Source organism: Ixodes scapularis, unplaced genomic scaffold (assembly GCF_016920785.2).
Source record: "Ixodes scapularis isolate PalLabHiFi unplaced genomic scaffold, ASM1692078v2 PGA_scaffold10__122_contigs__length_95168666, whole genome shotgun sequence".
Classification (NCBI taxonomy): Eukaryota; Metazoa; Arthropoda; class Arachnida; order Ixodida; family Ixodidae; genus Ixodes; species Ixodes scapularis.
Genome location: NW_024609836.1, coordinates 77,607,849 through 77,620,222, shown reverse-complemented (window position 1 = coordinate 77,620,222; position 12,374 = coordinate 77,607,849). Strand labels below are relative to the sequence as shown.

The 12,374-nt window shown below is 45.9% G+C and overlaps 1 protein-coding gene across 1 annotated transcript; it reads right to left on the bottom strand.

Moving 5' to 3' along the window:
• Positions 1-4,828: 4,828 nt before the first annotated feature.
• LOC120849255 lies at positions 4,829-10,648 on the bottom strand. The gene is made up of 4 exons (XM_040221447.1): positions 10,643-10,648; positions 9,184-9,450; positions 7,997-8,110; positions 4,829-4,915 (listed from the first exon to the last, which is right to left on the bottom strand). Exons 1-4 carry the CDS (start codon positions 10,646-10,648, stop codon positions 4,829-4,831), a joined length of 474 nt encoding a protein of 157 aa, XP_040077381.1.
• Between the last annotated feature and the right edge of the window lie 1,726 nt (positions 10,649-12,374).

Sequence of the window (12,374 nt, the reverse complement as noted above, 5' to 3'; positions counted from 1 at the left end):
CCAGGTGCCAGGACTTTTGTCGAAAGCGGTAAGTGTTCGAAACGTCGACATCGTCGGTAGCCACGTGTTGTGCTTGACACTGGACACTTACCATTCGCTGAGAAGAAACTTGCTTGTTCGTCTGCCATGAGTCGTCCGATATCAGGTCACCGCAACACCATCTCCCGACAAAACTGGTCTTCATTGTCCGCATGTCCATAGTTAGCAATCACGTCAACTTATAAATTACCGAACGCTCATAACTTGCCGTCGCTAAACGCCGTTCATTCATTGCGTCTTCATTGCAAATAAACGTCTTCCTATTTCTTCTAATGGTTTTCATCATATTCCCACTAAGCTGTACATACAACATTAAGTGTGTCGGTACTTCCGAAAATATTGCAACGGCGTTTGTTTTCTGGGAACCCCCCTATAATGTAACAACCTTTACAACATCTTCCGGACCCCGTGAAACAATATTTCGTGACCTTTTTTTAGCCGTCATTAAAATGGTGAGGTAAGTAGCATAAATCGCGAAGCAGTTTACCTGACGTCCGCTTCCACTGGTGTCTTGGAAGATTGAGTCTACTGAGTGTGCATTCCTGCAGAAGAAGTTTTCATTGATAGAATATTGACACGTCAATCAACATTTGATTCCTTCTTGGTAAGATTTATTGCGAAAGCCCGTTACAACCGCCGAACCGCATCGCCCTATATCCGAGAACAATTTATATCCAGCCTGACATTCTCGCATACATGCGTTTGCTGGGCCACGCTACTTGAGCTAGCTGAGCACAGCTGGCAGCGGCGTGAGCAAGGCCAGGGGGGGAACGTGATGGTGCTCGAGCCATCCCACCGTGAACCAATGTTTCGGCCACCCCACTAAAGCCCCTCGATATGTTTTCGTTTGTCCTTGCAAGTAGCGCCAAATGCGCGAGCGCACGTGGCCCAGGTCTCGAGCGGCCCTTGGAAGCAAATGGCGGCGCAGCACTGAAATGAGCGGCCCTTGGAAGCGAATGGCGGACGAGCACCCGCTCGTGGCACGTGTCTTGCGCACTTCCACAACAATGGTTGGCGGTACTTGTGAAAACACCTTTATGAAGGGGCTTTACACCCCACGGGTGCGTGTCGCCATCTGTTGGTTGAACTAACGCCTTGTTCAAGATGGCTGCCGTGGGACCGCACCCTTAATACGATGCTGTGGCATTTTAGTACCTTTTGCATTTGGTACATTACTTCACGAAACGCGAGGCCAGCACGCCAAGCGCACCAGATTCCCGCGTCGTCTGCTCCTCGTGCTGCTCACAAGTACGGGCGCGTCTCGCCGGGGGTAGGAGTGGCGCTGCGTATGCGCGGTGCGCTGCCCAACACGAGCGACACGCGCTTGGCGACCCCAAGATCCTATGACGTCACGACTGGTTGGAGATTTTTTGGCTTTTCTCGCTATTAGCAGCGAGATGTTTCGGTGGCGCCCTCGTTCGGTTACCTTTTGTGACGTCATTACCTTGAAAACAACAAGCTCGATGGTGTTTATAATGACCACCCTGGAAGCCTGAAATCATAGCGGTCTCAAAAGAACACTGCCAACACCGTCAAAATTGAAGTTCTTACATTCCGCTTATTTCCGTCGATGAGACATCCTTTGTTGACGTCATAGTCAGCATTCGGCCAATTGTGGTGGGCCGACCACAGCGACACTTTCGATCGCTCACGTCGCCAATACTCCGTCTCGCCCTACGATGGACTGAAGGCACAAGCTACGGAACGCCAGGTCCAATCCCGAGCCACTTAGAAATTGTGCGGTATTTCGCTTCGATGCGCGTATTGGTGCCCTTGTTTCGGACCACTTATCAGGGGATAGGTGGACAGTGGCTCGAATTGAATAGCACGGATTGACTCAACAATTTTTCATCGCAAAGACAGCCACGTCATGCAGGCTCTTTGCAGCGTCGAAGCTATAGAAGTAATGCGGCGTTTTTGGATGTGTAGCATTATTCGTCCACTTCTAATTAATGTTAACCCTGTCATAGTACAGTCTGGAACGTGGTTGGATCTGGCGGCCCGTGGCTTTGGCCTTTAGTCCATCGTAGGGTGAGACAAAGTATAGTTACATTTTTGGGCAAAACGAACGTGATATTCAGATTCACGGGATAAAAATACGCCAGAATTCACGTCCACCTCGTTTTTTTCAAGACGTGTTTCAGCTTCCTTTTAACGTAAGCAATAAAATATTTCCTTCTCGATAAAACCTTTTAAGTACAGCCGATGCTGGGAAATGACAGAGCCAGCCAAGCGCTGCCAAATTCTTTGAAGCGCCGATTGCGTGACGGTGCAGGTTTTAGAAAGCGGATGCGGCACACAACAGTGGTTTGAACTGAATGCCTCCATTTTGTTCCAGCGGAACGTGCTTTGTCATTTGTGTTTGTCTTTACTTGTAAAAGAAGTAGCAATAGACTTTAGGTTTACCCGGCGATAGCGGACGTGAAAACATGACCAGGGCCGTTACGATGCACTTTTTGCCTCTGCGTGATTCTCTCCAGCGGACTTTCGCGGGGACCTCTGTCACGCATAGAGTGAAACGAAAGAGAGAAGAGATGAACAAGCGTTGGCTTTTAGCATTTGATATTGGTTCTCAAGGTATATAGCGACGAAAATGAGTTGGAGTAAACATTTGACTAGAAATGCCGGGACTGGGTAGGGCAGGACAAACAGAAAATCTCAAACACAGCTTAAATCTAATTTTTAAAAAAGCCTTATGTTGTATGTTTATACAGCCTTGATGTTGGAACGCCTCAACGGGTGAAAGGTCGCTTAGCTGTAGATGACAAATTTAGCCAGTGCAGTACAACCGCCAACCTGGGGTTTTTAACGTGCATCCCGTAGTAGTGATTACACGAACTCATCCAGATCGAAACGTACGAAGGCGGTGGGGATTGAACCCACGAACTTCTCAACGCAAGCTTTCACTCCACGCTCCGAGAGGAGAGGCGTTAGCTCACTCGGCCACCGATTCGCCCCTGAAATTCATTCGACAACGTAAACAACCTTTACAATAGAACTGAGAAGCACTGACCTCCGTTAAACAACACAAAAAAAATAAAAAAAATAAACTCCATTACTGTTGACACCGGCAGTCCCCAGAAAAAAAAAAAATCCCCGAAAGAAAGTAGTTTTAAGGATCACTCAAAACGTACACTTTTTTGGCGAAAGCCGGAACTCTAGACAAGGAAGGACGCAACGAACCAAACGACCAGGAACCTAACAAACAGCGAACTGAGCGAACTGATCCCAATAAAACTTGAACTCGGATAAAAACAACAAAACCTCCAAGGCCGCAACGAAACGATTGGCCTAACGCGCCAATGCATCAAATTCGAAAGAACCTTCTCTGTCTCTATCCAAAGTGAAGCATGGCTAGTTGTTGGAGTCGCATAATAGCGGAGCTGGAGTCCCTTAAATAGCGTCCTACCATTAGTCAGAGGCCCGCTAATTTGTAAACGTCTGCGACAGAAATTGCATCCCCTAAGGTACGTTCGAATGCCAACTATACTCGCGTTTCCAACCGTTTTTGACGCATGCTCGATTATCCCCATCAGATTGGAGTGTCGGCTAACTAAGTTTATGTTTTACGTATGAAAACGTTCTCAACTCGGCGGTGTTAATTAGGTCTAATTATCAACCAACTCTTCTTTCAATCATCTTCCTGCGGTCAGACCTATACTGGTCTGTTCAACTGACGACAGGTTACTTCAATCGACCTTGGGCAATGGCAAAAAAATTAATAAGGCGAACAGGTGCCATGCAGCTGGTGCTGCCGCAGCGCTGTTTCTCAAATATATATCCTTCAAATTCCACCGGAAAAGATATGATTGTCGGTATAGCAAAGTGGCGTATTAGCAGAGTTGCATAAGTCAATGTACAAGGCAATACCTTTTTTGAAAGAAAATATCTATGCGATCAGATTAATAAAAATTAACTCTCGGCACTAAAAGAGGTAGTGCAAAACTTGCCATCACCAAGATTCCACTAACGCTATGTTTCCGGTAAGGGCACTTTTTTACTCACATTACGAAGTTATTTTGACGTATTTGTAGTTACAAGATTACAGCCTGCACAGTGGAGCAAGTGCGAGTTCGCGTATAAAGCAATGTCACTGATATGAGAGGCCCTGCTATTAGTCAGCTTAGTAAATCTGAAGTTCAGCCGATATAGGCTCTGCAAAAACGTTAATGTATGATAACTCTTATATTTACTGAAAAATGACGTTGAGGGCGACGCTGGGTCAATCTAAGTATAGGGTAGAGCACTTCCCCTGCATTCCTGTCTCGGAAAGTCTGCAATCATCTTTCTGGTTCCTCCCACCTAAAACTCGCAAAAAAATTTTAAGAAGTTTAGTTATTTATTTACAATACACTACATATCATCCCAGACCCAGGCGGATAGGACAATGACAAGAAATAATTTTAATTTCCCTGGCGTGCCACTGAAAGATGGAAAAAACAAAAGTGCATGGTGTGCCACCGAACAAATCACAGACAGTACTTCTAAATCCCCATACATAGCGAAACAGCGTGCGAGCAATCACCATGCCTACCCTATCGGTCATGAAACAATGCACTATGCCCAAAAAGGAAATGAACAGTTACACCACATGTTCCACATCAGTATCCGAACATCCGACTTTATTTTTGCATGACATATAACCAAATCTCAAAGGTACACAAATTTGTTTAAATCCTGCTCATCTGATAATGATTCACAGTAATAAACAAAGACTCAAATGATGTAGTCACAAGTTCGACATGTTCGCTGCAATGCGCGCAAGAACGAAGACGTCAGATGCCGTCCTTCAGGCTCCTACAAGCGTTTGACAGGCCACCGCCAGAAGTCTTATTGGTGGAAACACGTTGAACTTGGCTTGGCACAAACCATTTACCTGGAAAGTAGAGAGAAACAAACCTATAAATTAAAAATATACTTCGTTTAACCTTCAGTCTAGAGCCACTATATGAGCTACGCTTAGAGTATCGGCACTTCGTTCCCCGATCTGTTGGTGGGCGCCGCCATCTTGATGTTTAGTGCAGAGCTGGCGCAACTGTCGATCGTCACAATTCAAAAATCTAACTTCCTCAGCTTGAGATACGGCGTTAGGAAGCTCAGGTGACATTGCTTTTGTCTGTCGCGAACTGTATTAACATTTCCAGAAGACGGAAGAGTGCTTCATGCGATTTCAGATAAGCTTCAGATAAGTGGCAACCATGATTGTAAGCCCGAAGAAGGCTAAAGTGTCGTTGCTCTGAAGCGTAGCTTTTTTAGTGGCTTCACTTAGTCCAGACACGACGCCACGAGCTGGTGGGAGGAATCAGACGGCGTCAAAAACGCACCATCATGCACAGTGTTCATCATTTTTTGTATTCGTGTTCCATCATCGCTGAACAAGTCATAAACAGAAATATTACCCAGTGACTCGTGCTTTTGACGCGGCCTGATTGGTCAGATTAGCTCGTAGCGTCGGCTGTGTCCATGGACTTAAGCTCAAACGAAGCATACGTTATTTTTGGTCAAGGAATATGCACACCGAAAACCTACTCCCAAAACACGCAGTAAAGATTTGTTTGTAGTGAATTAATTAAAACCAACAAACGCCGATTTCATTTTTGCCGACATAGCAACGTTAGACTTTTGTTGATCAACACCATTCGTGAGCAAGCCGCTGGAAATTTTTTTAGCCCTTTTTTTCAGTATTCCTGCGATATGACTATTACCAGGACTTCAGTGCTTTCAACCATTGGCTCACATTTTGTTTGTTTTGTTTTTCTTGTATTACCCGACACGTGTTATTGGTTTTCGGCACTCACGTTTGCCCCTATTTGTACCGATAAACATGCCCGTACTCAACTTAAATGCAGTATATCAAATAAACTCCGTGAGGCATATATATCTTATCAGCGGCTGTGCCTATGCTTTCCTGAGATAATGTAGCATCTTATTAAGGTATCGGAAGAAAACTATGATATCAACAATTAATCAGTTTATGAAGATATCATAAAAACAATGATGAGACCAATTCATCAACTTTATGTTATACTTATCAAGATATACTTATTACGATAAAAAAAGAAAACTATTACGAAGATAAAATGATAGATGAAACTATCGGTGCTAATCGTTTTGAGCACAAACGCGCTACTAAATTATTTTGATCGCATCATCTGGTGCTTTTTGATAAATACCGAAATCCTGCAGACACCTCACCAACAACGCAAATCGAAGCGCATATGATTTTAAACGTGGCTCGTATCGACGTCTCATCAGCGTCTATTGAGAAGGACCTTGCTCCTGCGCGCGTACCTTCTGAAACAGAAATTTCGCATCGCCGGGTTTTTTTTTTTTTTTTTTTTCCCCCGGGAAGAACACGTAGTAATGATTATTTTACTATGCGGTAACGTCACGCACGCGCAAGCTATGTGGAACAAAGTATAACGTCTTGAATTAACAAAATCAAATACCAGGCATTGACAGGCGGCAGTCAGCGAATTCACAATGAGCAGACGCGAAATGGGCGCTTTTCTGCCTCACTCGGAGAGAATATTGACGCCAAGAAAATATTATTTTCTCGCGTCGCTGCCCTCCATGAAGCGTTTCTGCCACTTCGACTCACCGCAACTTGGCGAATGTAAAAGGCTACGGTACCAGTGAACCAAACAACACGTCGGAGGATGAGACGTGACCATAGTCCAGGGGTGGCCAGAGCGACATGTCGTTAGATCCGCAGATAATATACAAAAGTTCAGACAGCCTCAGAAAAATAGAAGAAAAAAACAGGGGGGGGGGGGGGGGGGGGGTATTTTTAACAAGAAATGACATGGAGAAAACAGTTCTTTCCACAAGTATAATTGTCGATTACAACAAATTCCATCAGGCTGCAGAACGTTTCTTGAACCGCTAAACAAAGAAGAATGCGTTGTTCGCTAGCCGGCCAGTGACCCTGACGGTTGTTATGCCTATGCTGTTCTAAATTCTCTCTAGAACAATGCACGAAACAGGGTCACTGGACAGATCTGCGCGTCAGCAAGTGGTCAAGCTGTAGGTATTGTGTAGTACAAGGCTGCGAAGTCTGTGAACTTTTTCTTCTTTCTTTTTTAATTCTAGAACTTTTGTTTTGTTTTGGGGCATAGGAGGAGGCACACTTGAACCCGCGAAGGGCTGCATGAGGCTCGCGAGCCGCAGTTTGGCCACCCCTGCTACAGTCTATCGCGCTATAAACGCAGGGCTGTCGAAGCCATTGGCGGGAGAGAGGGAAAAGTCGCTTTTAAACAAAAATTGAGCGGCAGGCTATTCTCCGAGGTGGAGAAAAGCTACATATGCTAGAAACAAAACAAGATCTATAGAAAAGAGAGGAGTTCCTCCTCTCCTTCATCTCCAACTGCTTGGAAATCTACGGTTAGGTTTGTCACGTGCTTCTCCTCCGTCACACTGATTATGACCCCGATAGCCCGCGATAGCATTGATAAACAGTGTCGTTTGCCACGGTACGATTCACGGAGGCTCCGTGATCGAATGAAACACACGTACTCGTAGTAGCACGTACACCGCAGAAAAGCGCGCTTGACCAGGCTTCTGCGGCTTGGCTTAATTTTACATAAAATAATTGGAAAAGGTTTATTTTTAATACCTATTTTGACGAGCTTGATGGCGCTGTAAGCACGCGGAATACTACGGCTTTGGAAAATTGAATCAAGAAGACCATCCGAGATGTTCACTTGGCAGCGTTTACAGAATGCACAACTAAAAATAGCTCCAAGCGGGTAGAGATTTAAGTGTAAGTCTATACTATTGCGTGTGGCGTGCGTAAGAGCCAGCAACGCTAGACTAAAACTGACTATTTTTCTCGAGTGTGCTGTAACGTTTGCTTTCTGGCAAGCTACCGTGAAACGAAGCGTGGCAGACAGGGAGAAAAAAAAACTGGCGATCCCTTATTCGTGCTAACAGTTTCGCTCAGTGAACGTGTCTGTACCTTGTTACTGGTAGGACGACAGAGCTCCTTCGAGTAGACGGGCGTATCGGTCACCTTGCAGCTGCTCCGGACTGTTGTGAATTCCATGGCCATGCAGAGTCCCATTGGGATTTCCTAAAGGCACGCAGTAAGAAGATAAAAGCAATGGCGATGACTCTTTTACCAAGCGCCGAGCATTATTTCAGCTATTTCCAGTCGCTGACAGGATTAGAACGGCAGGGAAGTCCTTTGGTTGTCCCGCGACTTGACTCGACGCCAGCATGACGGAAGGCAGCGAACGCGCGCTGCAGGCCGTGCACCGGAAAGAGAAGCTCTGTCGTTTTCATACTGCCATTTCCACACCATCAATCAGGAAAGACGCGTAATCGAAGCTTCGCGGAGCACTTTTCACAGGCCGTACTTTGGAATACTATGGACAGTTCTCGGCATTCGTCAGGGATAAAGGTTATCGACATTTTTGAGCACATTGTTTTTGTTCACAGACCCTCTTGAGTACGACGGAGCTACAGTTACATGAATTCGACAGAAGTCGATTGTGACCGCCTGCGATCAGGAAGAAAGAGGTGAACTGGGTGTGCGTCATTGGTCGAATTCTGATCCGATAGTATTGCATTAGTAAAAATTCGACTTTTAACACCATTCTAATTTCTACTAGTCAGTAGCGCGACGTCCGACTTCCAGAAGTCAGCGCGTGTGTTCGTCACTTTGAGAAGCGAAGGAACGCAGAAAATGGCACTTGTCATAAACTCGTTATTGGAAAGGTTTTTGATATTGTCCGACATTACTTATAATGCAGTGCAATATGAAAAAAAAATAATAGACAAAGCATTATCACACGTTCCAAAAGACTGGAATCGCCTGGCCCACTCCCTACCTGAATGTATGTACATCATATCATGTCCAACTCCCAAAACAACACCGATACCTTGATTTTTATTTTCTGAACCCGTTTCGCAAACACTGTATCAAATATTTTATCACGCTGTCTAGAACGTCGACATATGTATTATCGCGCTCGAGACAGCACGCACTTGCTATCTTATATGGCGTATTTGCGGTAATGCATGAGCTTAGATAGTGCAGTTCCAACTTCCGAACAATTAAGAAGCTTGTTCAAATCTAGCAACACGAACACCGCACGTTTTCTTTCGGTACATTACCTAAATTAAAAGGGCAAACTAATTTACCTTGTTCGCCGCCCGCGTGACTTTCAACACCGTGTTGTAGTAGTCGCCGCTGTGACAAGAGTAGTTTCCAAGTGCCGCGTGGGCAAACGAGCGGTACGTCTCACTTTTCAGCCACTGACGCGGCAGATAAACACAATCCGGGGTTTTGGCGTCCGCTTCAGGCTCCCTGCAACCCTCGAAGAAATCTCTCCGTAGGCCCAGGGCGGTCAGAACGGTCGCCGCCATAACGATGACTAATCCGTGCATCCTCCTGACCCTTTGAATCGTCTTCAAGAGGGACGTCTCACCGTAGAAGATTCTGCTTTCGACAAGCCACAGTCGCTGCTATCTTCCAGAGTGCCGACGCTATCATAGGCACTCCTATGTGGAGCGCTAACCTATGATGTCATAGAAACATTTTTGGCAAGGGTGTGGGCTTTTTGTGTACAATAGTCACGTGGTGCAGGATACGGTCGCTTCCGGGATGAACGGGGACGTGTCCAATCACTTGCGCTTCCGTTCCCCGTCCTATATTAAACGGCGTGCTCTGGGCCTCTAAAGTTTAACACTTAGTTGGGGCTGTAGTTCACGTAGCGCACCGACTCGACTCTCACGACGACGACATCGCGCTTTTGTCGCCGGCATCATATCGGTGCGTTCCGCCAACTTTCGGCTACAACTTTGTGTTTGATGAATTTAGGGCCCAAACTCGTCAAACTCAAAGTTGGGGCCGAAGCTCACGGAGCGCGCCTATTGGACTATCACGACGATCACTTCGCGCTTCTGTCGCCAGCATCCAATTGGCGCGCTTCCCGAACTTTCGGTTCCAACTTTGTCTTTGACGAGTTTAGGGCCCCAAGACTTATGATGAGCGGCCGTCTGTGTGCTTTCACTACAACTGGAGTGTGGTTCCGAAAGAAGTAAATCATTTACGGTCTTTACGCGATCGGTGTCATAATAATGGAGACTGCTCATGCGATCTTATTCTCCTGTCAGGAAAGATTGATCGGATGCAATGCACGGCCGATCAAGACAAGACGGGCTAATATCCGCTTAGTTGCAGGAGTAGGCCTATGTTTTGTTTCGTGCACACATATTTAGGCCCTATTCGGGAGAGCGTTCAAAGCGGGCAAATTCGTTTGCCTCTAACGAAACATCGACGGCACAATGTACCAAGCATATGACACACACGAAGCCATGGAATGACAGTATTTCGAAAACTTAACTTTGTGCGGGTCAGTTTGTTAGTAGGCAACAAAAAAACACAGTTTTGTGGTCATTTTTCTTAAATTACTTTTTATTTAGTCAACCAAGTCTTTTTTTTTTTTTTTTTAATAGAAGATATTTTAGCCCACGAAGCTCAGAGGAAGGGTTTTTGAAGATTACGAAGCTACAAGGCCATAGTACCTATAAGGTTCTTTATTCCAAAGTTCCGTACTATATATATATCACCTAATTAATATCTGCCTCTATAGCTTACAAACATGTCTGACTATATATGCAGGTGAGTTGTGGGAACTGGGCATGTGCACCAACCCGCTTTTCAAAGAGCTCAGCGTGGCAGCATAAATAAGAGTTGCAGTGCTATAAGAAACACGCGAAAAGAATTATAGCTGGGGCCCTAATCTGGACACTTGGCAAAAAAGTCGGAGAGAAATCCGGCACCCATGATTGGCCGGCGCCAAGGTCAAGTGAGGCGTTGGCCAATCGCGGCCGCCAGATTTCTCGCCGTCGTTTTCGCCAAGCGTCCAGCTTAGGGCCCCAGATCTCGCAGCTTCACTATAAAACTTTCCGGCGTTCATCATGCAAACCAAAATTGCCGAGTCGCTGGGCCGCGGATGCATACGCGATGTCTAATATTCGGCAGGAGAGACCTATTGCGCATGCTCAAAACGCGTCTCACAGACCAATATACAAAAATGGCAGCGCGCAGAAAGCCATTATTGAAATAATCTCCGAGCAAAAACGCGCGTGTTTGTTTCGTTTTTTGTTGTTTTTTTTTTGGGGGGGGGGGGGAAGGGGGGGGGGGGCATGAAATGTTTCTAGAATTTTATCCGTTCGTGCGTCCATCTTTGCATTTCCCTTTAAATTTAGCGGGGAAATCGACTTTACGTGACCAAAACATCAGTTTAGTTTCCCCGCTACATTTAGCGGGGAAATTGAGGACACGAGACCTAGAGACCTTTTCAGTTTTTTCACTAAATCTTGTACAAAAATTTACGTCTGGTGACCTGTATTTCAATTCAGTTTCTCCGTTGAATTTGGCAAGGAAATTATTGTCACGTGGCTTGAGGTCACGAGAGCTATTCTACCAATTCATTTTCTCCCCTAAATTTGGCGAGAAAAATGATTTTACGCGACCTGAAGTAACGTGACCTATACAGCAATTAATGGACGTTTCGAGTCAGTTTCCGTGCTAAATTTAGTGGCAAAATTAATAAAAATATAGGTTCGTCTTTATTTCCAAAAACGAATGTCTTTTAAACAGATTTAAACAATCACTCCTCAAATACTGGATTTCATGCGTTATAGAACTTTGGAGATATACGTTTATTTCTTTGCTCCGAACAAAAGTCATGCACCGCACCTCAGTGAGAAAAGACGTCAGATGACTGAAATAAAATCCATCTGTTGGTGTGATTGCTTGATTCAGGCATCCGCCAAGTAGTTCTCAATCCCGTCAGAACATTTTCTTGCATAAAAGAGACAACTGTAATCTTGTATTACGTTGGACTACTTGAGGTATTACCTATAACGGCATCCGTTCCGTGCTGCCAAGGGCGTACCAACCGGGGGAGGGGGGGGGGGGGGGCAAGGGGGGGCGCTTGCCCCCCCCCCCCCCCCCCCCCCCCCCCCCCCCCCAGTTCTCAGAGCGGGGGGCAAGGCAAGGCAAACACTGGCCGGCGGCGACCAAGGGATACCAATGCCCTAGGGGGTGGGGGGGGGGAGGGTAGGGGGGCGGGGGAGGGGGGGGGGTGGTTGGGTCGTGTCTGGCTTGCTTCCCCACTCAAAAACAAGTTGGTACGCCACTGCGTGCTGCCAACGTCAAAGTGCGTCTAAGCCCCGTAGACGAGAGACTCCATAACAATGCTTTTCCAAGGCAACCAAAAACAAATTCAGGAACAAAAAAAAATTTGCGATACTAATGACTTGTGTGCTATACCTAATCTCATGGCTCTAACACCCATACACCGCACAAACACAGATCTTTT